The sequence below is a fragment of the Xyrauchen texanus genome, chromosome 7 (genome assembly GCF_025860055.1).
Source record: "Xyrauchen texanus isolate HMW12.3.18 chromosome 7, RBS_HiC_50CHRs, whole genome shotgun sequence".
NCBI lineage: Eukaryota > Metazoa > Chordata > Actinopteri > Cypriniformes > Catostomidae > Xyrauchen > Xyrauchen texanus.
Window position 1 is genome coordinate 48,978,143 of NC_068282.1, and position 25,121 is coordinate 49,003,263.

General features: G+C 36.6%; 1 protein-coding gene across 3 annotated transcripts in view; it reads left to right on the top strand.

Moving 5' to 3' along the window:
- The first annotated feature begins 491 nt into the window (after window positions 1-491).
- The window catches only part of quo (quattro), a 74,991-nt gene continuing 50,361 nt past the window's right edge, over window positions 492-25,121 (top strand). For 2 of the 3 annotated variants that reach the window (XM_052129825.1, XM_052129824.1), the window contains exon 1: window positions 20,361-20,606. In XM_052129825.1, coding sequence (XP_051985785.1) covers window positions 20,604-20,606 — 3 coding nt within the window. In that variant the 5' untranslated portion in view covers window positions 20,361-20,603. Of the gene's footprint in view, window positions 618-20,360; window positions 20,607-25,121 lie in introns of those variants that run through there. The other variant, XM_052129826.1, reaches the window with a different exon arrangement.

Here is a 25,121-nt window from a genome sequence, read left to right on the forward strand (position 1 = left end):
ATAAAAAGAGAAAACTTGTTTTGAGACAGAATGTAAAAGGATATTAAGATATCTTTAATTCTTCTGTAATTATAAACACTCCAAAAAACAACAACAACAACAACAACAACGACACACAAAAAGTATTGTTCTCCTTATTTGCAAAAAGAGGTGTTGAAGTCAACTGATGTTAGTAATAGATCTCCCTATCTCTGTGTACAAATAATATAATGACACTGACACCTTTCTAAGATTTTTTATAACATGTTTTGACCTGTTGCACTGATGCAAAATCATCTGCATTTTTACAGCGTAAATAGAGATCCATGTACAAAAATAGTTTTAACAAATCAAATCAGTAATCCTCCAATTAGTGTGAACACGCTCTCTCTCTCTCTCTCTCTCTCTCTCTCTCTCTCTCTCTCTCTCTCTCTCTCTCTCTCTCTCGCATGCTGGCACACGCACGCACGCGCACACACGCACACACACGCACGCACGCACGCACGGACACACATACACCTGTTGGCAGCAGCACATGGCTCTGTTCTGTCACCTATCCATCATGTTCAGAGTCAGACACATGCCATTAGAGAGATCACAGTAAGAGAGCAACACTAGAGTCCAGAAAACTGCTCAGGGTGAGTGTAAGTGTGCTTTTATTTTTATTTTGTCTATCAACGAAAACTTACAGTTGTGCTGAAGTGTGTTTGTGTGTTTCTTAGTTTTATCTGCCACAAAGTGAACTCAAGTGGTAGTGACATATGTCAGTTTCGATAGAAACTAAGAAAAATAGTATTGACTAATTGGTCTTTTAACAGCATAAGATTTGTTAGTCCTACAAATGTCACTATATTACTGTAAAGAGGTTTTTAATTATTTAGCAGGTCATTTTAGGTCACTGTGACACTGAAGTGCAATAGCAGCTCTCTTGAGGATCTTTAGTATGTGAATAAATATATATACAGTATTTCCTGCCAGGATTGTGTTTGTCTAGGATTCAAATCAGACTGTAATTCATCTGATAGACAACAGAGTGTGCTGAACAGCTACAGTAGTTCTCTTGATTTAATAAGTTTGATTTATTTCTGTTTTACTGGTGTAGATGCATTTGTAAAACCATGAAATACAGTTTTTCATCAGTTTTTAACATTTGTATACTGTACCTGGCCGAAACTGTATTTTTCAGTTCAGTAAAACCAGACGGATTACTATAGAGAATAATGCTGTCTTTCTAACAGAGCACAATGCTAGTTGAATAGTCTTTTGAAAATGAAAAGCACAGGTTTATGCAACACCATCTGCGGCATTCACGCACAATAATGTTGCATGAAATCAATTCATTCTCCCAGTGAGATTGTTTATTCTGGATCCGTTCATTCAGTTCATGTCACTGTGTTCAACAAAAAACGATTCTGTTCTTGATTTATTAGCACGATTCACTTGCATGCGTTTATTAACAGAATATAAAACAACACACAACAAAAGATGTTCTGAGCTTTTCAGATAACTCGATTTAAGGGTGTATTATCAGGGTGCACAAGAGATGTGAAGGATCAGGATGCAGGCAAACCTATTGATCTGCCTTTGCAGGCAGCGTTTTAAGGCAAACAAATTCTAATATTGTTCTTGTACATGTTCAATAAATTATTTAAACATTCACAGTGTAGGTTGGAAAAAGTATGTGAACCCAATATGATAATGACATCAACTAAAGCTAGATAGAGTCAGGAGTTGGCAAACCTGGCGTCCAATTAAAGAAATGAGATTGGAGGTGTGGATTAGAGCTACTTTGACTTACAAAAAGCACTCAAACATTTTGAGTTTTCTATTCACTAGAAGCATCTGCTGACGTGGACCAAGAGATCTCAGACGACCAACAATCAAGAATTGTTGCTTTGCATGAAGCTGGAAAGGGTTACAAAGTTATCTCAAAGAGTTTAGATGTCCATCTGTCCACAGTTAGACAAACTGTCTATAAATGGAGATGATTTAGTACTATAGGTGCTCTCACTAGAAGTGGCCGTCCAGACAAGATGGCTCAAAGGGAACACTGCAGAATGATCACTGAGGTAAATATGAACCCTAGAGTGACCGATAAAGACTTGAAGGAATCATTGGAACTGGTTAACATCTCTGTTCATGAGTCTACTATACAGAAAACATTAAACAGGTATGGTGTTCATGGCAGGACACCACGAAAAAGCCGCTGCTTTCCAACAAAATCATTGTTGCACACCTGAAGTTTGCAGAAGACCACCTTGACACTGCACAACACTACTGGGAAAATGTTTTGTGGACTGATGAAATTAAGGTTGAATTGTTTGGGAAGAACATGCAGGACTATGTATGGTGTAAAAAGGGCACTGCATACCAACATGAAAACATCATCCCAAATCTACCCTTTTGAATTGCCCAGTCAGAGCCCAGACCTTAACCCAATAGAGATGCTGTGGAATGACCTCAAGAGAGCCGTTCACACCAGACATACAATTCATGCATTACCGACAGGAACTGATAATTTATCATAATGCATTTTTATGCTAATGCATTAGCTTAGCAACATGCTAACACCAAATTCTATAGGAATCAATTCGAGTTAAGTCGAGTCTCTAATGTGCTACATGTGTGGAGCACGATTTGTATGACGCACAGAGTGTTCCAAATCAGTTGCTTATGAGGTCACAGTTTAGTTAGCATTATGCCTTAGAAGGTAGCTGCCTATATAGTCAGTAGACATCAAGGAAGCTCGCTAGGTTTTGGTAAAATAGTCAATTCTAAACCTTTCAGGCCAAAACTATGTTCCAGGGACTGAAAAAAAATGGCCGTGGCTTATTTCTATGCTAAATAAAGCCTTTAATGATGATAAAAAATATAAAATTGACAACGGTTCTGAAATGTTTTATTCGTTTTCCAGTAAAGATATTTACAAACTCTTAAAAGAAGATACATTTACTTCAGAAGCATGACAAGATATATTGTCTTGTTTTCAGAGAAATCTGACAAAATGTAGTAGTTTACGCTTATTACAAGATAACAAAATCAATTTGCCAATGGGGTGAGAAAGAACATTTAATAATCTGGAAAGGTTTATTTCTCTTATTCAGGGGCCTCATGCCCATTCAGACAGAGGGGGCTCGAGCTTGTTCCAAAAGCAAATCCTTTTTATTTCCTTGTTTTAAACATAAACCTCAATTAATTTAGTCCAGCAATTCTCTGAAACAAAACTTAACATCTCAAGTCATTCTGCTTCTCAAGTAATTGTTTCTTGTTTAAGCATGTTATATTTTAACTAAAAATTCTAATAAAACTAGAAAAAAATTAAGTGCAACTAAAATGTGTGTTGTTCAACTTAGAAAGACGGCTTTACAACGGTTGTGAAGGGCAACATCTCTCCGGATAACTTTTTTGTTATCTTCAGAAAATCATTTAAGATATGAAATTATTTTCAAAAAAATGTATTATAAAAATGTAGAGCTGGAATTGATTTTCAATCCCATTTTTGGAAGCAGATACAAGATAGATAAAAGCCTTTTAGTGACCAGCTCAGATATTTTGATCCAAAAAGACCAATTATAAACGGTTTGATCATAAAATATCAATTTGATCATTTTATCACCAGAGAACAAGTGACGTTCATTGGAAAGGACCCAGGTTTGAAAAGGTTCATTAGATTGAATAGTATATTTTGTGTTGTTACAATTAAATATTGAATATAATATGCTAATTATGAAAATAAAACCATCAAAACAGATTAGCCTAACCAGTATGTCTGGGAGACCAGCTAACCGCTAGGCTAAACATAGGCTGGTTTAAGCTGTTTTTGTTTTGTTTTGATTTGTGACATTTTTCCTTGTTTCTGGAAGTTAAGGTTGAGTTTAATCTCTAGTTCCCTGATAAGTCTCAGTGACACTCCCACACTCGGAGTGCCAGACGTGATGTTATTGTTATCAGACTTGGTTCATATCACGTATGTTTGCGACTGTACAGGAAGTTATGTTGGTCTGTCTGATGCCTTGAGAGGCCGTGGCAATAATGAATGTTATCATCAGTCTATGTTGTTACAATCCTAGACTAAATACTGACTCTATTTTATTGTATAATTTATGTCTGAGGAGAGAGACCTTGTTGCAACACTTCGTTATGAAGTGCAGTCTGATGTTTGTGTAGCCTAAATCTTTTATGTGCAATTTGTGCACTTAAAAAAAATGTAAGAAATGTTGAGGGTTCAATTCGTTAAGCTTTATGGACAGCACTGTCCATAACGTTGCATGTTATTTATTACCAGAGACAATAATTTCAACACTGAAATGCATTTACTATAGAAGTCTATGGAACAAGCATTCTGGGGGGTTTAAACACTGGAAATATTCAGCTTGTATTTTTTGTTAATGTGCTTTATTTATCCTACATAATATAATACAATATTGCAAATTATTTGAGCTACAATGTTGTTTATATTTTCCTTTTAATGGTGGGAATACGGTTTTAGGCAAATGGACATTTCGGGTTTCTAATCTTGTTTTAATTTTAAGGTTTTAATTTGGGTATTTTTATGCAAATATTTAGGATATCACATAAAAAATGCCGGATGTAAAAATATATATTTTTTTTACAAAAGAAAATTCACTCTACATATTCATATCTATATCTATATTTTGATTTTGCACAAATTTCAACAGATTTGACAATTAAATACTTTGACAATTAATACTGTTTTATTTAATTAAGTCTTTTGCAATATTCAATTTTTGCAAAAATTAATTGCGCAACTTGGATGGAAACCTAATGTAATTTATTTATTGGGTTTCCTTCTTAAAAAAGAAAACAATATGTATTATAATAAAAGCCTTCCACAGTATAAAGATAGAAATGCACTAAAATAGCACAAATTCAAGTAACATTAAACATTTCCCAAAGTCTAATTGGGAAGTTGACCAATTGAAATAACTAGTCCTGATAATTGAATTTAATTGCAGTGGATATTAACCCTTTAAGTTCTGAAGGTGTTTTTCAAGATTTCCTGTTTTCGTTGCATGCCCAAAATTAAAGGATTATAACTCTACAAAACAAAAAGTGTCAATTGATTGGTATAATTTTAAAGAAAACGTTTTGCAAATTTGAATGACAGATTATGACAAATTATGAAACTCTCAGCTTGAGAAACAGCTGTAAAATCACACAGATTTTTTTTTTTATTGCTTTGGTTTTTCCCCTCGATCATGTCACCAGTAACTGAGTAAAATTTTGTTTTGATATGACAAAGCAGTCAAAAGTTACAGCATTACAAATATAATTTGATCATCGTGCCAAGAACATCTCCAAGTGTCCAGAAGCCTCTCTAAACAAATAAAACATAATAATTGTACATAAAAACGAATTACACATGCAAATACAACAATGACTAAAGGAATACTCTCTCCAAAACATGCAGACATGAGTAACAAGATCTCATTCAGTTCCATTCTGTGCCATTTGAGCCATCGAGTCTGTGTCAAATACTTGGCGCCATCTAGTGGTGGCCATATGTAATTACAGTAAACGATCCTCTCTGCCCATATTTGGATGACTTCCATGTTTGGTTGCAGCGATCTGAATCCTAATACGATTGGTTTAGCGCTCCATGATACTGGACAACATACTACATCATTTCCAATTAAGTCATCTGCTCCAGGATGCAACGTCTTTTAGCCAGATAGCACATTATGTACAAATAGCACGATCTCACATATGTATAGTGCAAAATAATTAACAAATTATAAAAATGGAAGACTTCAGATTTGTCAGCAAATTTCAAAGTACTTGTTCAATTTTGGTCATAATAACTGCATGCATTGTAAAGTAGAGCTTCTAAGCTTTAAAACAATACCTACAAATGGCTTGATTAGTTGTCTCTGCATATTAAGCTGGGATAAAGAAGTTGTTTAACACTAACAAAGATACACACTTCAGCTTTAGGTATAATTCACTGTTTTAGAGGGAATCACCTGTTCTACAGAGCACTTGTGCTGGTCACATAAATGTGATGGCTCAGCATTAGAGCAAATGGAGTGAGATAGAGAGAGAGAGAGAGAGAGAGAGAGAGAGAGAGAGGAGAGAGAGAGAGAGAGATAATGTCTATATGGCTCCCAGACTAATGGCTGATAACATTCTAGCTGTGTAAACAATCTAATCTTCTCACAAACAAAGAGACTCAGGAAAATAGGTGTGTTTGCTTAGCACGCAGCCTTTACACAGTGATTTTTATTTCCATGAGGTCAACTTATAACATTAGTCAATAGTTATCATGACTAACCACCCTCACGTTGACCCTTAACCAGGTTGTTTTTTGCTACTGTGTCTTTAAAACTTCACCACATTTGACTCTTCTCATTAGTTATTCTGTTGTACAGGATTTATAGTATCTATCCTACTTCCTAAAATGAAGAACCATTTTGTTCTTCTGAAATACTGCAGGTTTTCATCAGCCGGTAGAGGGCGCTGTTTCCTCTCTATCCTTTGGTAAAATCACAGAGCATGTGCAGGTAATAATGAGATGCAAATGCATGTAAATCCTTCTCATTATGCGTATGCATGTTGGACAGGATGTCCTTTCACCCAGATTCACAACACTTCCTCCTGCATGTCTCATGACTGTTAGCCCCTCATCTCTGATGTGTACAGTGTCTAGAAATGTCTTACACTCATAATGAGTTCCAGCTGCTCTGTATCACATATGAAAGCCATTAAAACAGACAAAGAGCAGAACAATGCAACATTGTCTCTCAAAGCGAAAGAGCGGTTCATTCCTGGTTTGATTTAATGGGGTTAATGTGTTGTTGTCCTTTGACATATTAGCAACACTACTAACAAACTTCTATAAAAAGCTCAAAGGGAACTATGGAGGAATGCATCATAAATATTGTGTGACCAGACGTCCTGGTTTCACGAGGTGTGTCAGTTCCTTAAAAAATGTCAATATGTCCCAGTTTCACCTGTTAAAGCTGATGTATGTCATTTCTGCAGTGTTAAAATGATTTCTCATATCCCAGCTTAATATGTAGAGTCAACTATACGTTAGCCATGTAGGTTGATTTCAACATAAGAGTGTAACACTGTGACTCTGTGGCGTTATTAAAACATTCAAGAAGAATCCTGCGATTACATGAGACTTGAAATCCCCCATTTCTGCTTTTGACGTCAAAACAGTTGCACACAAGGTATAAGATGGTAAGAACGCCGGTAAAGATGTTTACATGCAACAGGAAATTTGGGACAAGGAGCGATCTTTTTTTTTTTCCGGCGATGAAAAATGCCATTTATGACGTTTACATGATCTATCAAGTTTTCGCATTATTACGCATAATCGTGTAAGTATATGCGCGTAAACGCACTCATTTACTCAATGGTGAATGTTTGGTGCGGGACTATCTTTTTTTTCCTACCATTGGAAGATGGAGGGAGTATTCCCCCCAAAAATGTTAAAATGGTGATTATTATGGCAGTTTTGTTTAGTGATGCTAGCGGTGGAGAAATGCCCATGGTTTTGCCCTCTGAGACAAATTTCGGGAAACAAACAATATTTCTTTCGTCATACAGCAAGCGTTCTGAGTGTCATGAGCAGAGCAACTGACATAAGTGTGTGTTAAGTAGTGCTGTCAGTTATAAATAAATAAATATTTAATCACGATTAATCGCATATATTTTTGTAGTTAATAGCGATTAATCACAGATTTTGAAAGTGCTGACATTTTACACCATATATACGTCTTTTCCTGTCAAAATGCATTAATTTCCGTCTTCGGAAAGAAAAAAGTAACATTTCCCGAAACAAAGCTTTCCACAGTATAAAGATAGAAATGCACGACAATATCACCAATTAAAGTAACATTAAACAGTGTAATTGGGAGTTTTACTAATTGAAAGAATTTGTCCCCTCGTAGGTTGCCTATTCATTGCAATGTGCATTAAATATCTTAAACGCTCATCCTGCACAATATAAATATGCCGGTCGACTGTGGCTATCCACTTTCCTACAGCAATCGTGAAGCTGCGTTCATTATTTGCATCAGGCATCAACACCAGCGCCTCTTTAAACTTCACATTAATAGCGCTTGCAAAGAAAAACCTCTCATTTTGCGTTTTGGTGATAATTAAGACTTGACGTGCTTCTGTGATAGTTAAAATGCGCCTTACATAGGCTGAAAAATACTTGACTTTTATCACTAGCCCCATCTGGGCTTGTTTTGAACATCAAATAGCATGAAGTGGTCCTTTCTCCATTTTATCATGAAAGCACTGTCTGAAGGAATATAAAGTCACCTTTATTGGTCTAAACTCTTGAGGATAAATAGTCCAGTATCTCACAGCAGTCGTGGCGCACATGCGCTAACTGCCAGCGTATGCGCACACAGTCTATTGGAGCATACTTTGAAAGGCTAGTACGCATACGCTAAGCACCCGCGTCAAAACCGAAGTATACTTTTGGCTCAAGAGAGCAAAACAGAGACATTTTTTTATAGCTTGTCTGTATGATGTGCAACATACATATCTTATTATTTAGCTTTCCCTTCATGTAACAATCATACTATCTTTTGTCAAGCCACCAAATTGGTCTGTGCTTACTGAAATTCAAATCCCTGCCCCCAGTGGCCGAAGCTGGAAGTGTTGTTGATCGGTTTATGGGTGAAATATCCACAAGGTGGCGCCATAAGAGAGCTTATTTTTTATTGGAAATGATGTAATACAGTAAACAAGAATGCACATTTTGTTAACCATATGCTCTAAATCAAACCCCAACTCTAAACCTAAATGTCAGTGGAGTAACCATGTCATCTTAGAGGGAAAATAGGTTTCCACGGGACCAGAACCCGTCTCTTGACGTTTGGTTGCATGGCGTGCTATCAGTTGCACCACAGGAAAAATGTAACACATTTGAATTGATGTTTTGAGTTCTGAGAGTTACAGTTTGTCTCAAAAGATCAAGGAAAAGGTTATTTATGATTTGACCCCTTTCAAAAAAACAAAAATGGCTCTCACTCAAAGGTGAACAAATATATAAGTCTGGACACAGTACTAATGGGTCTGTCTGTACTTTTTTAACTGTATCCTTTGGTCATTCTCACATGTGACTATCCAGTTTCTATACAGACATTCATAAGAAATGCATTATCACTCTCTCTCTTACACACAATCACAAGTTAGCTACACACATTGTCTCTGAATATCCTGAGCCTCATCTGCAACGATTTAAAATGCCAAATTGAATTAGAGATCCTCTCCATCGCGTGTGTGTGTGTGTGTACTGAATAGTGAATGTATGCATACCTTCAGCATTACACAGGGGCACTGGGTTTTCTCTAAATTAAACAGAGAAAAGGAAAGTATGGAATAAGAAAAGGCATTTTAATGACAGTATTAGGTTTAGCAGTGGTGCAGAAATGTGCAGTATTATGCTGGAAATACACGCTGTGTTTAGGTGTACTATACAGGATTAGGGTGTCTGGTGCACACTATATTTAAATGATGTGTGTCACACACACACACACACACACACACACACACACACACACACACACACACACACACACACACACACACACACACACACTATTCAGGTTATGTGTTTGTGTTCTCCACCCATGCCCAGTTCCAAAGTATACAATGGAATGACCATTATAATAATATAGTGTTTTTTTGGACACTACCACAGTAGTAATGCCATGGTATATAAATATGATGTGGCATTGCAGATATTTTCCAGGTTCAATACAAGTTAAGCTCAATCGACGTCATTTGTTGTATAATGTTGATTGCCACTTTTTTTTCCAACTAAAAAAATCAAGGTTACAGTGAGGCACTTACAATGGAAGTGAATGGGGCCAATTTTAGAGGGTTTAACCCTTTAAGCTCTAAATTTGTTTTTAAAGATTTTCTGTTTCGGTGGCATATTCAAAATTAAAGGCTTATGAATCGACAAAATAAACAAGAAGGGTCATGCGCTTGGTATCATTGTAAAAAAAGTTTTCAAATTATTCATGATATAAATTATGATACATTCTGAGACTCTAAGCCTAAGAAACTGCTGACATTAATACAAATGAAGCCAAAAATGTAATATTTTTCTTATCTGACATTATATATTTCTGAGTGTAAATAACGTGGCTCCGAAAAACTGCTCGCAAACATGTCAACTGTATCAGTGAAAAATATTGTGTTGAAACGACAAAGCAATCAAAAGTTCTAACATTAAAAATATAATTGATCATAGTGTCCAAAAACATCTCCAAACAAATAAAAGATAATAATTGTACATAAGAACTAATTACACATGCAAACACAACAATGACTAAAGGTTTGCATAGCATGCACACATGATTTTAGTCATGAGATTTCACAGAATGAGTTTCATTCTGTGTCATTTGAGTCATCATTGAGTCTGTGTCGTGTATTTGGCGCCATCTCCTGGTGGTCATATGTAACATTGTGCTTCATGTGGATTATCTAATGATCTATACATCTGATTATCTTGTGTGTGGACTTGTTTGAAAAATAATCACCTCGTCTAAGTAATGGACATATTTTATGTTCTGTTTATTTTTCGTTAAGTAATAAGCGAAAAGGCAGCATATAAGCAACACCAACATAATTTTGTCTGTGAGTAAAACAAATAGGTTGGTTGTATTCTACTCTTTAAGAGCTTTCCAGCAACATATGACACATGGATATTTGATCAGCTTGACGTTTTTACTGATTACAAAAAGTGCATTAAACCAATGAAAACAAGACACATGAAAATGGAGGGAAAATCAGGACATCACATGACTAGGGGAACACATGACATGAACTGGAACTAAACTTTTCAAAATAAAAGACTTGGAATCAAGACATGAACAAAAATACATCTAAACATGACATCAAGACTGTAGTTGTTCATGTTTTGATGATTCATTTTTCAAGGCCCATCTGAGCTTGTATGTATAAAAGCATTTATATTAATTGTTCTATTAAACCTTGAGTATTTTTTGAGCTGTAAGGTTTATATAAAATCTTTGTTTTTATGGTTGTTTTTGGGTTTACACCAGCATTACGTTGTCATGGCAATGAAGTTGTAAAATTGGATATAACTTTACACAGATGTGGTCAGTAAGTAATTTTATGACAGTAAACTCATGTTAACACACATATTGTTTATGTCTTGTGTCTATACTTTTGAAACAATGAGTATTTTAATGTTTACAGATTAAACCCCATTGACTTCCATTGGAAGTGTCTCACTGGAACACACATTTGTTAAGCAAGATATTCTGTATTAATTTCTTCATATATGTGAAATAGAGTCATATGTAGTATTAAAATAGTGAAATCTGATTGTCTAATCTCATGTAAACACAAACACTCACTAAACACTTTATTGGGAACACCTGTACACCTACATTTTCATGTGATTATTTAATCAGCCAATCGTGTGGCAGCAGTACAATGCATAAAATCATGCAGATACGGGTCAGGAGCTTCAGTTAATGAAACTTCAGAATGAGAAACGCATTCATTCATGTGTTTTGTCTTCTAGAGAAGATTCCTCATTCAAAAGTCACAAAGTTGACATATCCACATACAATCATGAAGTCAAATTGTCCTCAGCTGTATATATTTCAGATGTGCACCTCAGGCTACAACCAGAGATAATGTGTTCCTCTGTTAGCTCACTTTTTCCATCTGTAAAGAATAAATCCATTTGGCATTCCTCTTTTAAGATTTTATTTAATGTTTGAGTGTGGCTGATGTCTTTTAGACTGAGATGAAAGCTTATATATTATAGATGTGTGTGTGTGTGTGTGTGTGTGTGTGTGTGTGTGTGTGTATGTGTGAGCGTGTATTTATCACTTTGTGGGGACCAAATGTCCCCATAAGGATAGTAAAACCCGAAATTTTTGACCTTGTGGGGACATTTTGTCGGTCCCCATGAGGAAAACAGCTTATAAATCATACTAAATTATGTTTTTTGAAAATGTAAAAATGCAGAAAGTTTTCTGTGAGGGTTAGGTTTAGGGGTAGGGTTAGGTTTAGGGGATAGAATATAAAGTTTGTACAGTATAAAAACCATTATGTCTATGGAAAGTCCCCATAAAACATGAAAACACAACATGTGTGTGAGTGTGTGTGTGTGTGTGTGTGTGTGTGTGAGTGTGTGTATGTGTGTGTGTGAGTGTGTGTGTGTGTGTGTGTGTGTGTGTATGTGTCAAAACAGACACCATATTTCCATGCTGACACGGCTCTTTTACTCCCTTAAAACAGATCTTACACATTCATGTCCATGAAATGCTTCGACAGAGAAAGTGTCATAGAGTGGTTTTGTTTTTCATCTCACATTTGCTTTGACACTATCGGTTAAGTATATTCGATTTATAATTATCCTCCTCAGACCGGAGCATCTCAAGAAGATAATTATAATTCCCATTTTCGATTTGTAACTAGTAGAACCCAATAAACATTGAATAATAATTACTGGAGCAAATAGTGTTCCTAAAAATTGATGTCCACATATGTGGACAGCGGGACTAAGTTGTGAAATTTGACCGAGCTATAGAAAGTCAGATATTTTTCATCAGATAGTTTATTATGTTTCCAGGAGTGTTGATTATTCAAGTTTTTGAGATGTTATAGACATTACATCATAAATTAGCATAATTAATTCTGATTCAATGTAATGTCCAGCATCATCCAATCACTGTCAACCATGTTCAAATAAAATGATCCATTATAAATGGTGAATCTATGTACTGATGATCATCGTCCCATGTGTGTCAAACATGTTGAGTGATCCAAACATCATCTGCAGCCTGAAACTGAACTTTTGATCAGATTTTAGGAGTGAACACACTTAACTGCATAGAGAGCTATAGGATGCTCCCTTGCTCCCTATTTAGTGAATGACTTAACCTCCAGTGTGTTGTCTGTCTGCACTGGTCTCAGAACAGTTATAGGAGAGCTATAGGATACTCCCTTGCTCCCTATTTAGTGCATGACTTAACCTTCAGTGTGCTGGAGGTTATAGGAGAGCTATAGGATACTTCCTTGCTCCCTAATTAGTGAATGACTTAACCTCCAGTGTGCTGTCTGTCTGCACTGATCTCAGAACAGTTATAGGAGAGCTATAGGATGCTCCCTTGCTCCCTATTTAGTTACTGACTTAACCTCCAGTGTGCTGTCTGTCTGCACTGATCTCAGAACAGTTATAGGAGAGCTATAGGTTACTCCCTTGCTCCCTATTTAGGGAATGAATTAACCTCCAGTGTGTTGTCTGTCTGTACTGGTCTCAGAACAGTTATAGGAGAGCTATAGGATGCTCCCTTGCTCCCTATTTAGGGAATGACTTAACCTCCAGTGTGTTGTCTGTCTGCACTGATCTCAGAACAGTTATAGGAGAGCTATAGGATGCTCCCTTGCTCCCTATTTAGGGAATGAATTAACCTCCAGTGTGTTGTCTGTCTGCACTGGTCTCAGAACAGTTATAGGAGAGCTATAGGATGCTCCCTTGCTCCTTATTTAGTGAATGACTTAACCTCCAGTATGCTGTCTGTCTGCACTGTTCTCAGAACAGTTATAGGAGAGCTATAGGATGCTCCCTTGCTCCCTATTAAGTGCATGACTTAACCTCCAGTGTGCTGTCTGTCTGCACTGGTCTCAGAACAGTTATAGGAGAGATATAGGATGCTCCCTTGCTCCCTATTTAGGGAATGAATTAACCTCCAGTGTGTTGTCTGTCTGCACTGGTCTCAGAACAGTTATAGGAGAGCTATAGGATGCTCCCTTGCTCCTTATTTAGTGAATGACTTAACCTCCAGTATGCTGTCTGTCTGCACTGTTCTCAGAACAGTTATAGGAGAGCTATAGGATGCTCCCTTGCTCCCTATTAAGTGCATGACTTAACCTCCAGTGTGCTGTCTGTCTGCACTGGTCTCAGAACAGTTATAGGAGAGCTATAGGATGCTCCCTTGCTCCCTGTTTAGTAAATGACTTAACCTCCAATGTGCTGTCTGTCTGCACTGGTCTCAGAACAGTTTGAAATGTACTTTATTTTCATATTAAGCCTCTGAAAGCAAAAGGTTTCAGCTTTTGGATGCATCCATTGATTCTTAATGTGATGATGCACAGAAATATGATTTCTAAGGAAAATGTTTTTGTTAAAGTTCACATAGTGTACATTGTGTTTAACAGCATTGGGTTTTGTGATAAATTGCTCAAATTTTTAAAATGTCATACTTGATGAAACTAGAGACACTAATCTTTGACTCAAACAGGTTTCAATGTAAAAACGGAATTCGTTTTCTGACCAGATGTAGTTTTGTTGGCCTTTCTCCCAAAGACAAACTCCGCTGTGGTCAGCGCCATGTTGTTTTGTCGACTTTACTGACAGCACAGAGTCTCCTGATCTGAGATCAGTCAGTTTAAATTAAATAAAAAATTATGCATTGCATATAGCGATGCCAAAATACAACATTGTGATGAGGAGGAGGACGTGGCTGGGCCGTGATGTAGCACGGCTGGCGCTGAATCACCTTATAAGCGGGATAGCTAGATAAGGTGCAGCTGGAGACGCCGGTTCGAGAGAGCGAGAGATTTAAAGTTAATTTAAGTCATTAAAGTTTATGTTTAGTGTTCAGCCAGTTCCCGCCTCCTCCTTGCCCGTCCTTATACTGTTACAGTGGTGAGGAAACCTGGGAAGGAGGAGGGATGCGCTGTTGCAGAGTCCTCACCGCTGCCATCCGCCAAGGGAGCAGCCGCAGCCGTCTGCTTGTGGACGGAGGGGTCGCTGCCGGCCACCGTGAGCCGGATGAAACATGGCCATCTGTCGAGAAGGGGAGGACTGGTTCGGTCCGCCAGGGGCCGGAGGATTCACTGACATCCACCAGTGGAGGAGAAAGCTGCCATCTGCCAGAGGGTGGAGGAGCGGTTAAGGACAAGGCATCCGAGGCCTGCAAGCAAGTTCTCTCTCTCTCTCTGTGTGTCTCCGATCGTCCTTTCCCTCACCCCACGCCCCCCCTCGTGTCTCCCCCAGGTTCACAGGAGGCTGGATGTGCCACCGGCTGAAAGTTATTCAGACCGGTGGTGCCCCACAGACAAGGAGGAGGGTGTGGCCGGGGCGCTGAATCAGCTGATCAGCAGGAGAGTGAGATAAGGGGCAGCTGGAGACGCTGGTTTGAGAGAGAGACGCATGTGGCCTCGTTGCATGTGTGTCTGTGTCCTTAAGTTTTATGTCGTTTTAAGTTAATTTAAATCATTAAAGTTTATGTTTATTGTTCCGCCGGTTCCCGCCTCCTACTTGACCATCCTTACACTGTTACTAACATCCACGCATGTGTACGCGGGGTTGCACAGTGGTATGATAGAGAGAATGTTGCTTTTGTTTATAAAGAGAGGATGCTTTAAGCATTTACACTTTCTAAATAACTAGAGAGAATTCCTGTGTGTGGGTGAATGAGATCAGGGCATGGTGACTCGCAGATGGAGGGTGTGAGACCCCTTCAGGTCTAGTGCCTTGAGGGCTTTTGTTGGATTAAGTGTCTTGTGTTTTTAAATCCAGCTGAATCCTACATCCTACAGCAGCTATCAATCATTCCTTTCCATTTTCTCCTTCATGTTCCTCTCCACTCATCCCATCCACAGCCAAGTTTTATTTAGCTGCTTTTATAGCTGTCCACTCAATACTTTCTCACACCCTAGTGTCAGAACATCCTAATAACCACAACACCACTCAAATTCATTTCAGACAATGTCAAAGAAGAGTTGTCTTTCCTTCTCTTTAGTGATGTAGTTAATGTGAACCCCTCCTACATTTCCAGACATCATGAGTTTCACATGAGTCTGTGTTTAAGTCTGGCGTTTTGATCTGTAGTTCAGACTCTTTTATATAAGTACATTAGATAAAAACTATCAGATGATAAAACACTCACGCACGCACGCACACACACCCAAAAGTGCATTCTCTGTCCTTCTTTTACAACAAAATAATCTAAAATCTTTCACTCTTTGCTATCACCAAAATAGAGTGAGTCTGAGAGTCTTTGCATATGGCTACTGATCAATTGGTGAAATCATACTTGTCTTTACTGGGCTGGACTGACTTACCTTAAAAAGGGACTTTGGTGAGGCCAGAATCAGTCATATTCTCCTGTACACAAAGGACATGATTTACTTAGGGTATTAATTTGCTTGTGCAATCTATCACATCGTGTGCACATTGCGGGTGTATTGCAAATGATTTACTCAGAAAATAGAGCAAATAACTACACACACGAATACTTTGGACACGCCCTTGAAAAGGAGGCTTTTGCATGTGGTAATTACACCATATGACTGCTCACAGTACAGCTCTCACTGAATTAATTCAATATAAAATTGCATTTATTAATATAGCATTAATTACTACAAATATATTTATAAATAGAATTATATTTTAGATATAATAGAACATCCTATATGAAAGACAAAACAAAGAAAGAAAGAATGAAATTAAGATTGAAAGAAAGTACAAAAGAACTAAAAAGTATAAAAGAACAAAATAAAGTTTGAACAAACATATGAAAAAATTACAAAAAGAATGAAAAAGTGTGAAATTATGAACGAAAGACTTCAAAAGAACAAACAAAAGTACAAAGTATAAAGGTACGAAAGTACAAACACAAGAAATAACAAAAGTACGAACAAAAGAATGAAAGAAATTAAAAAAGAACAAAACATTTATGAAAGAACTAAAAGTTCGAACGAAAGTATGAAAGAATGACAGAAACAAAGAGCGAAAGTATTGACAATAGAAACAATAGAAAGAACAAACAAAAGAACAAAATAATTAATTTGACTGCTCACGGTACAACTCTCACTAAATTAATATAATATGGCATATATTAATATTGCATTTATTAATACATATATATATTTATAAATAGAATAATACATAATCTTTTGTGAAAGACTGAACGAAAGTATGAAAGAGCAAAAATACAAAAGTATGAACAAAAGTATGAAATTACGAACAAAAGAGAGTACAAAAGAACAACAGTGCGTAACAACATATGTACAAAAGAAGGAAATTACAAAAAACTAACGAAAGTACAAAAGTACAAACGAAGGCTTGAATGAAAGTACAAATGTAAGAAAATACAAAAGAACAAACAAAGGTACAAACAAAAGAACAAAAGTAGGAAAGTACAAACAAAAGTATGAAAGTAAGTACAAATGAAAGTACAAAAGAATGAAAGTAGGAAAGTACAAACAAAAGTATGAACGAAAGTACAAACGAAAGTACAAAAGAACGAAAGTAGGAAAGTACAAACAAAAGTATGAACGAAAGTACAAAAGAACGAAAGTAGGAAAGTACAAACAAAAGTAGGAAAGTACAAACGAAAGAACGAAAGTAGGAAAGTACAAACAAAAGTACGAACGAAATTACAAAATTAATAAAAGTATGAAAGTATAAAGGTACGAAAGAACAAATGAAAGTACGAACACGAGAAATAACAAAAGTATGAACTAAAGTACAAAAGAACGAAAGAAAGAATTAAAAGTACAAGAGAACAAAAGTGCATAACAACGAATTTACGAAAGAAGGAAAGCATGAAAGAGCAAAAATACAAAAGTATGAACAAAAGTATGAAATTACGAACAAAAGAGAGTACAAAAGAACAACAGTGCGTAACAACATATGTACAAAAGAAGGAAATTACAAAAAACTAACGAAAGTACAAAAGTACAAACGAAGGCTTGAATGAAAGTACAAATGAAAGAAAATACAAAAGAACAAACAAAGGTACAAACAAAAGAATGAAAGTAGGAAAGTACAAACAAAAGTATGAACGAAAGTACAAACGAAAGTACAAAAGAATGAAAGTAGGAAAGTACAAACAAAAGTACAAACAAAAGAACGAAAGTAGGAAAGTACAAACGAAAGTAGGAAAGTACAAACGAAAGAACGAAGTAGGAAAGTACAAACAAAAGTACGAACGAAATTACAAAATTAATAAAAGTATGAAAGTATAAAGGTACGAAAGAACAAATGAAAGTACGAACACGAGAAATAACAAAAGTATGAACAAAAGTACAAAAGAACGAAAGAGAATTAAAAGTACAAGAGAACAAAAGTGCATAACAACGAATTTACGAAAGAAGGAAAGCATGAAAGAGCAAAAATACAAAAGTATGAACAAAAGTATGAAATTACGAACAAAAGAGAGTACAAAAGAACAACAGTGCGTAACAACATATGTACAAAAGAAGGAAATTACAAAAAACTAACGAAAGTACAAAAGTACAAACGAAGGCTTGAATGAAAGTACAAATGAAAGAAAATACAAAAGAACAAACAAAGGTACAAACAAAAGAACGAAAGTAGGAAAGTACAAACAAAAGTATGAAAGAAAGTACAAACGAAAGTACAAAAGAATGAAAGTAGGAAAGTACAAACAAAAGAACGAAAGTAGGAAAGTACAAACAAAAGTATGAACGAAAGTACAAACGAAAGTACAAAAGAATGAAAGTAGGAAAGTACAAACAAAAGTACAAACAAAAGAACGAAAGTAGGAAAGTACAAATGAAAGTAGGAAAGTACAAAGCGAAAGAACGAGTAGGAAAGTACAAACAAAAGTACTGAACGAAATTACAAAATTAATAAAAGTATGAAAGTATAAAGGTACTGAAAGAACAAATGAAAGTACTGAACACGAAATAACAAAAGTATGAACAAAAGTACAAAAGAACGAAAGAGAATTAAAAGTACAAAGAGAACAAAAGTGCATAACAACGAATTTACGAAAAGAAGGAAAGCATGAAAGAGCAAAAATACAAAAGTATGAACAAAAGTATGAAATTACTGAACAAAAGAGAGTACAAAAGAACAACAGTGCTGTAACAACATATGTACAAAAGAAGGAAATTACAAAAACTAACGAAAGTACAAAAGTACAAACGAAGGCTTGAATGAAAGTACAAATGAAAGAAAATACAAAAGAACAAACAAAGGTACAAACAAAAGAACGAAAGTAGGAAAGTACAAACAAAAAGTATGAAAGAAAGTACAAACGAAAGTACAAAAGAATGAAAGTAGGAAAGTACAAACAAAAGAACGAAAGTAGGAAAGTACAAACAAAAGTATGAACGAAAGTACAAACGAAAGTACAAAAGAATGAAAGTAGGAAAGTACAAACAAAAGTACAAACAAAAGAACGAAAGTAGGAAAGTACAAATGAAAGTAGGAAAGTACAAACGAAAGAACGAAGTAGGAAAGTACAAACAAAAGTACGAACGAAATTACAAAATTAATAAAAGTATGAAAGTATAAAGGTACGAAAGAACAAATGAAAGTACGAACACGAGAAATAACAAAAGTATGAACAAAAGTACAAAAGAACGAAAGAGAATTAAAAGTACAAGAGAACAAAAGTGCATAACAACGAATTTACGAAAGAAGGAAAGCATGAAAGAAGGTTTGAACAAAAGTAGGAACAAAATTATGATAGAACGACAGAAAGAACGAAAGTACTGACGGAAGAAAAGCTGTTAGATGTATTTCACATTTATGAGTTCTTCTTAACTACATTTTTTGGTGGCGATTTTCACAATAGTGTCGTTTTTCCAGTAACGAGCTACGGGATATATAGTGTCATGAACCGTGACTTCTTTTTTATATATATATCAAGTGTATTGCTGCTGTTTAACACTATATTCCAATTTATTTATATCATCCTATTGTTATAATATCTAAAACTATTTTCATTTTAAATGTCATTAGCTTGAGGTATAGCTAAATACTTTTTCAAAAAAGTAGCTTGACTGTAGTTAAACAAAAATAAAAATAACATATATAATATAAAGTATAAAAATGTAAAAAAGTCTGGTAAAACTGACCATTCACCAGCCACTGTGGTGAAAGTAAAAAAAACATTCCCTCCCCGACTGTGTCATTTACATTCCTGCTTTGGCGTAGAAACCTGCAGTGTTTTTTCATTCCAGTCTCCTCTTGAAAAACTCTGTAAATAATATTCAGGTGTTTGTGTGTATCTGAGAAAGAGAGAGAGAGAGAGAGAGAGATACACTTTTCAAGAGTTCTGCATCGAAGAGAAATAAATAATGTGCTCTTTCTGTCTCTGATTTGTTTAAATGAACAGAAACTGAACTGTACAAAGGAAATGAAAGAATTTAGGGAGGCTTTAGTGGTCTCTTTGTTTGACCAAGTGTGTGAGTATGTGAGAGAGAGAGAGAGAGAGAAGGGACGCTCATGATTTGCCACTGAGAGAAGTATGAAAAGCCTTCGGGGGATTTCCTCTAAAAGAAAGACCTCCTACTCTCCTCTGACCCTTTACTTTCCCTCCCTCCCTGAAAGAAATCACTTTACCGTCAAAACACTGCAGCCAGCCAACAGATTTGCCGTTTCGCTCTTGTACAAACTTGTAATAACTTGCTGCACAATGGCTGTAATCCACTATAGACCAGGTTTACTACCCTCCCCAAACCAGATAGCTTGGAATCACCTTTGGATGTGAGAAATCTTGGGAATGGTGCCATTGCATTTCCAGAACTAGATTTGGAGTTTCCTTTGTTAAGGATCACAGATTTGAAGATGACAGCTCAGTAGCCGGAACACTGTCGTCAAGATGGTAAATAAGACTTTTTTATTTGAGTTTCTACAAAACGTTTGTGATGTTGCACCAGTGACCTACTGAACTAATGATAACAAGGCCACTGTTGGGAGACAGACCAGTAAGGTGTTCCGATTTAGTACATTAGTCGTGCTAACGTACTTAACTTAAATTTTTCAAAATCCTAAAAGCTCTGTTGTGCTAGTCCTACTCATCTTTTCCAGAGTATATTCAGGTTTCGTTCTATAGCGTTTCATTTGTTATACATCTCTGAATGACTGATGATGTTTAGCTGAGAGTTGTACAGCCTACACAAGCTTTATGTTTTGTTTTGCTTGAGTTGGGCAGGTGTGTTTTATATCTCTGGTATAAAATGATTTACTCAGTGATTTACTTAGAGCAGGTATGTTCTGAGGTATGCAAAGCAGAAATTACTGCAGACTCCACTACACTCCCTCAGATAGCATCAGGAAGACTCGCAAACCTGAGTAAAGTTTTAGATGACATTTATTTGATGAACATGAAACAGGAATGTAATGTCTCTCTCTTTGGCGTAAGCCCAATCTGACGGTCCGAAGAAGTTGCACTCGGAACCATCAGATCCTGCCGGAGATAGGAGGCAGGGGTGAGGAGCCTACCCCCATGCAGGACGGGACTCAACATGTGGTGGTGGGGTGGAGGAGGTGTCAGTGTTAGCACACTGAAACAGCAATGTGATTGTTAGCAGACTTATAAAGCAATGGCTAACATGTGATTGGCTAGGAGTTACCTAGCTAATGGTGTGATGATGTACAGCTGCTAGTTCTCCCGCTAGAACTACGCTGCACTTACATTTACAATAGTGTTCAAAAGTTTGGGGTCACTTGCCTGAAATGTTTCTCATGATCTTAAAAACCTTTTGATATGAAGGGGTATGCTTATATGTTTGAAATTAGTTCTGTAGATAAAAATATATTTGTGCCAACATATTAATTTATTTATTAGACCCACCCCCCACAATGTTACTCAACCAATGGCATCAGTTGGGGGCGGGTGTAAACAGGTCACTCAAAACAAACACAGGAATTTTGATAGCGTTACAGTGACAAAGTTTACGAGAAATTTTATTTTGAAATGGCTTATAGTAAGAATGTACATTAACACTGAAAAAGTTGCATCAGCTTTTACTTAATTAATCTAATTTAACTGTAAACTTTGTCACTGTAACGCAATTCCTGTGTTTGTTTTGAGTGACCCGTTTAGGTGGGACTATCTGACTGTTTGAACAGCAGCAGAAGAGGGCGTTTTCGGAAATCTGTTTTGAAAAGGTTGCGTTCGGTGGCGCAGAAATTACATACTGTACTTCAACTATAACATTAAATTAATATAAATAACTTTATATTAAAATTAATATAATAACATTTTACAAGTTTACAAAGTTGTCCCCCAATCGTAAAGTCTAAAAACAAAAGTGTAAAAAATCTTTAGATCAGATATTTTGTCCAGGTTGTTAAAGTGAACATTATTAAGAGAAGGGCCAACTACCTCACATCACAATAAACATATAAATTATTTGTATGAAAGCAATATCGTAACTAAATAGAAATGAATCAATCGAACATACTGTTTTGTAGTTGCTCGGTTTTTTATCTGATAATGTAAATAGATGGTTTTGCATATAGTTATTACAGTTAAAGGCAGATTACAAAGTTGTAAGTCGGTGTGATAAATGTAATTCTCCATCTAGACACCCAATAGGTCAACAGGTCAAAATCTCTGCTTTGTGATACTATAGTTCAGGTTTTGACCTCTAGAGCAATATAGAGTGAATTTTGCTGGTGAATTGCCATTGTTGCTTGGCAAAACCTGAACAAGCGTTCTTGTTTGTGCATTTTCAACGAAGTGTACTTTGATTGTCCTGCTGCAATGCTAGAATATCCACATAGAAGTTTCAGGACTTTCTGTGAGAAATGGTGGATATGTTTTTGTGAGGGCTGCACACCTGCACACATGTATTCCTACACAGCGCCCAAACTGACCAGTTAACAGCGGCGTTCACTGGAGAAAAACACCATTAGAGCAAACTCTCACATTCATACTCACAAACAACACTCGTGCTGTGTTCGAGCTTGTTACGACCTCTAGCAGACCTTGGAAACACTCACACAAGTACACACATTAACACAACACACTTGAATGCACACTTCACCACATAAGGCACACATACAGCCGTCTGCAATGCTAACTTTCAAACTACACGTCCACACTGAAGTTGGTTTATTGTTAAAAATAGCAGAGTTTCTTTAAAACCGCTGGTTCTCCAGAAAACTGCTTTTTTACCCTGTCCAAAAACAGAATGGGAAATCTCATTTGATTCAGCCAGACCAGATAAAACTGGTGTTTTATGTCATTGTTTGGGTGATCTAAAACCTAGTGAGCTGCCTACATAGGTCGCTGCCTTCTAAGGCTGTATCCTTACCAAAATGCAACCTCATAAGTGACTGAAGCTATACTTTGGTTAGATGTGAACATTAGGCATCAGCATAGATGTAGAAAGAAAGTCCCGCCTTACAGGTGAAAGAGCCAATCACTTTTTAGATGCAGACTTCACCTGTCAATCAACTCGAGAACGCTCCTTTTAGATACAGACTTCACCTGTCAATCAACTCGAGAACGCTCCTTTTAGATACAGACTTCACCTGTCAATCAACTCGAGAACGCTCATGCGCATTAGCTATACAAGCCAGGAAGACTAGCTAAAGAAACACACTTTATGATACCAGTGTTGTCAGATTTGACTTCTCATTTGAAATATGTTCATCGATCGTAATCTTGACCAACCATTTTGGAGATTTCGGTCTTTCCCCATTCAGGTGCACTTGTTTGCCGCTTGTTTACATAGAAAAATAGCTGCCCGAGAGAGTTCCAAATAGGGCTGGGCCATTTGGTGATATGTATTTTTATTTACTTACTTACTTTGACATTGTTTGACTTGTTCCAAATAAAGAGGAGGCAGTTTTAATTGATGAAGTATTTAATTCACTTACTGGAGTTCCAAAAATAGGCATTGCAATATGGTTATTTAATATATAACACAATTATTATTGATTATCGTTAAATTGACTCTTATCAAGATATAGATTTTGGCCCCTAGTTCCAAAGATGGCTGCCGGTGGATTGACTTGCTAAAAGGCTTTGGTATCGAGTGTTCGACCGTAAGCATTCGCTAAGAGTTTGCATCAAAACCGAAGTATACTTTGGAGTGTAGAGCATAGGCAGCATTTCTGTTCGCACCTAGTGTGAAGCGCACTGACAATTCGACTTGCTTCTATAGAGTTTGAGATTAACATATTGCTAAGCTAAAGACGCTAAAGATCTTCTTGTGTCATCGGGCATATTGAATGATTTAAGTGAGCGTTGTTCTGTTCCAAAAACTTGTGAGCTGCCTTGCTGTCTACTGCCAGGGGCTGGACTGGTAATCTGGCATATCGACGCATTTTCCCGGTGGGCCGACGCATTTTTGGGCCGGTCAGGGGCGGACTAGCCATCGGAAGAACCGAGCGGTTCCGTCTGCACCGTTTTTCAATCGTTTTTCTATTATATTTCTTATTAAAATGTAACCTCGCAAGTTATGAAGTTATAACGCCCTACATAGGCAGCAACTACAAATAGCGAGTTTGGTGTTAGCATGTATGCTAAGATCACAGCATGTTCCTCTAAGCATTAAAATACATAGTACACACAAATATTTGGTAAAATAGTCCTTTTTTAGTTAGATTTAACTTTTTGTTAATGAATGAATTATATGTTTTTTTTGTGTTCTATTGCATATTTTTATTTCTCACACTTCGTCTGCCATCTTGGGGAATTAGAATTTGGCCATGAAATGTAGCTCACTGGGCTTTGAAAGAGAGCTCTAGTGTTGATTTTCAGATTTGTTTTGGCAAACTAAAGATGTTGGGTTACAGCTGTTGAAACACTGTCGGCTGTGAAGTATTAAGCATAGAAAAGTAAAGAAACATGAGTGAATGAGGGATATTTAGGGAAGATTTTTCTTGTTAAACTGCAAGGCTAATACAACACTTTACTGAGTGTAACCACACCGTGTCTGACATGTCATAAAATTCTTGAAAGTACTGGTGGCTGACATATTTTTATGGCTTTTTACCTCAAATAAATCAAGAGACAAATATCAACACATTTTCCTGGATTATGATGTGTCATGGATTGTTTCTTGGCAGCTTTTGACCCCTCTGAGATCCTGACGAGCAAACAAAGAGAACGTCTGCTTTCTATTAGCATGTTGTCCTTCATCCAGATGTTCACAGTCAGTTGCTGTCCCAGTGACCTAAAGGTTCAAAAAGGGATATTTCAATTCTTTTCATCTTTTCATTGTTACAAACGCTTTCTTCCGTGGAACTGAAAAGTAGATATCAGCCACAATGACTTCCATTGTATGATTTCAACTCATGTCCAACATCACACATGTCCATTTGTATTCAGAGGAAGAAAGAATTTCATATGGGTTTGGAATGACATTGAGTAAATGATGGC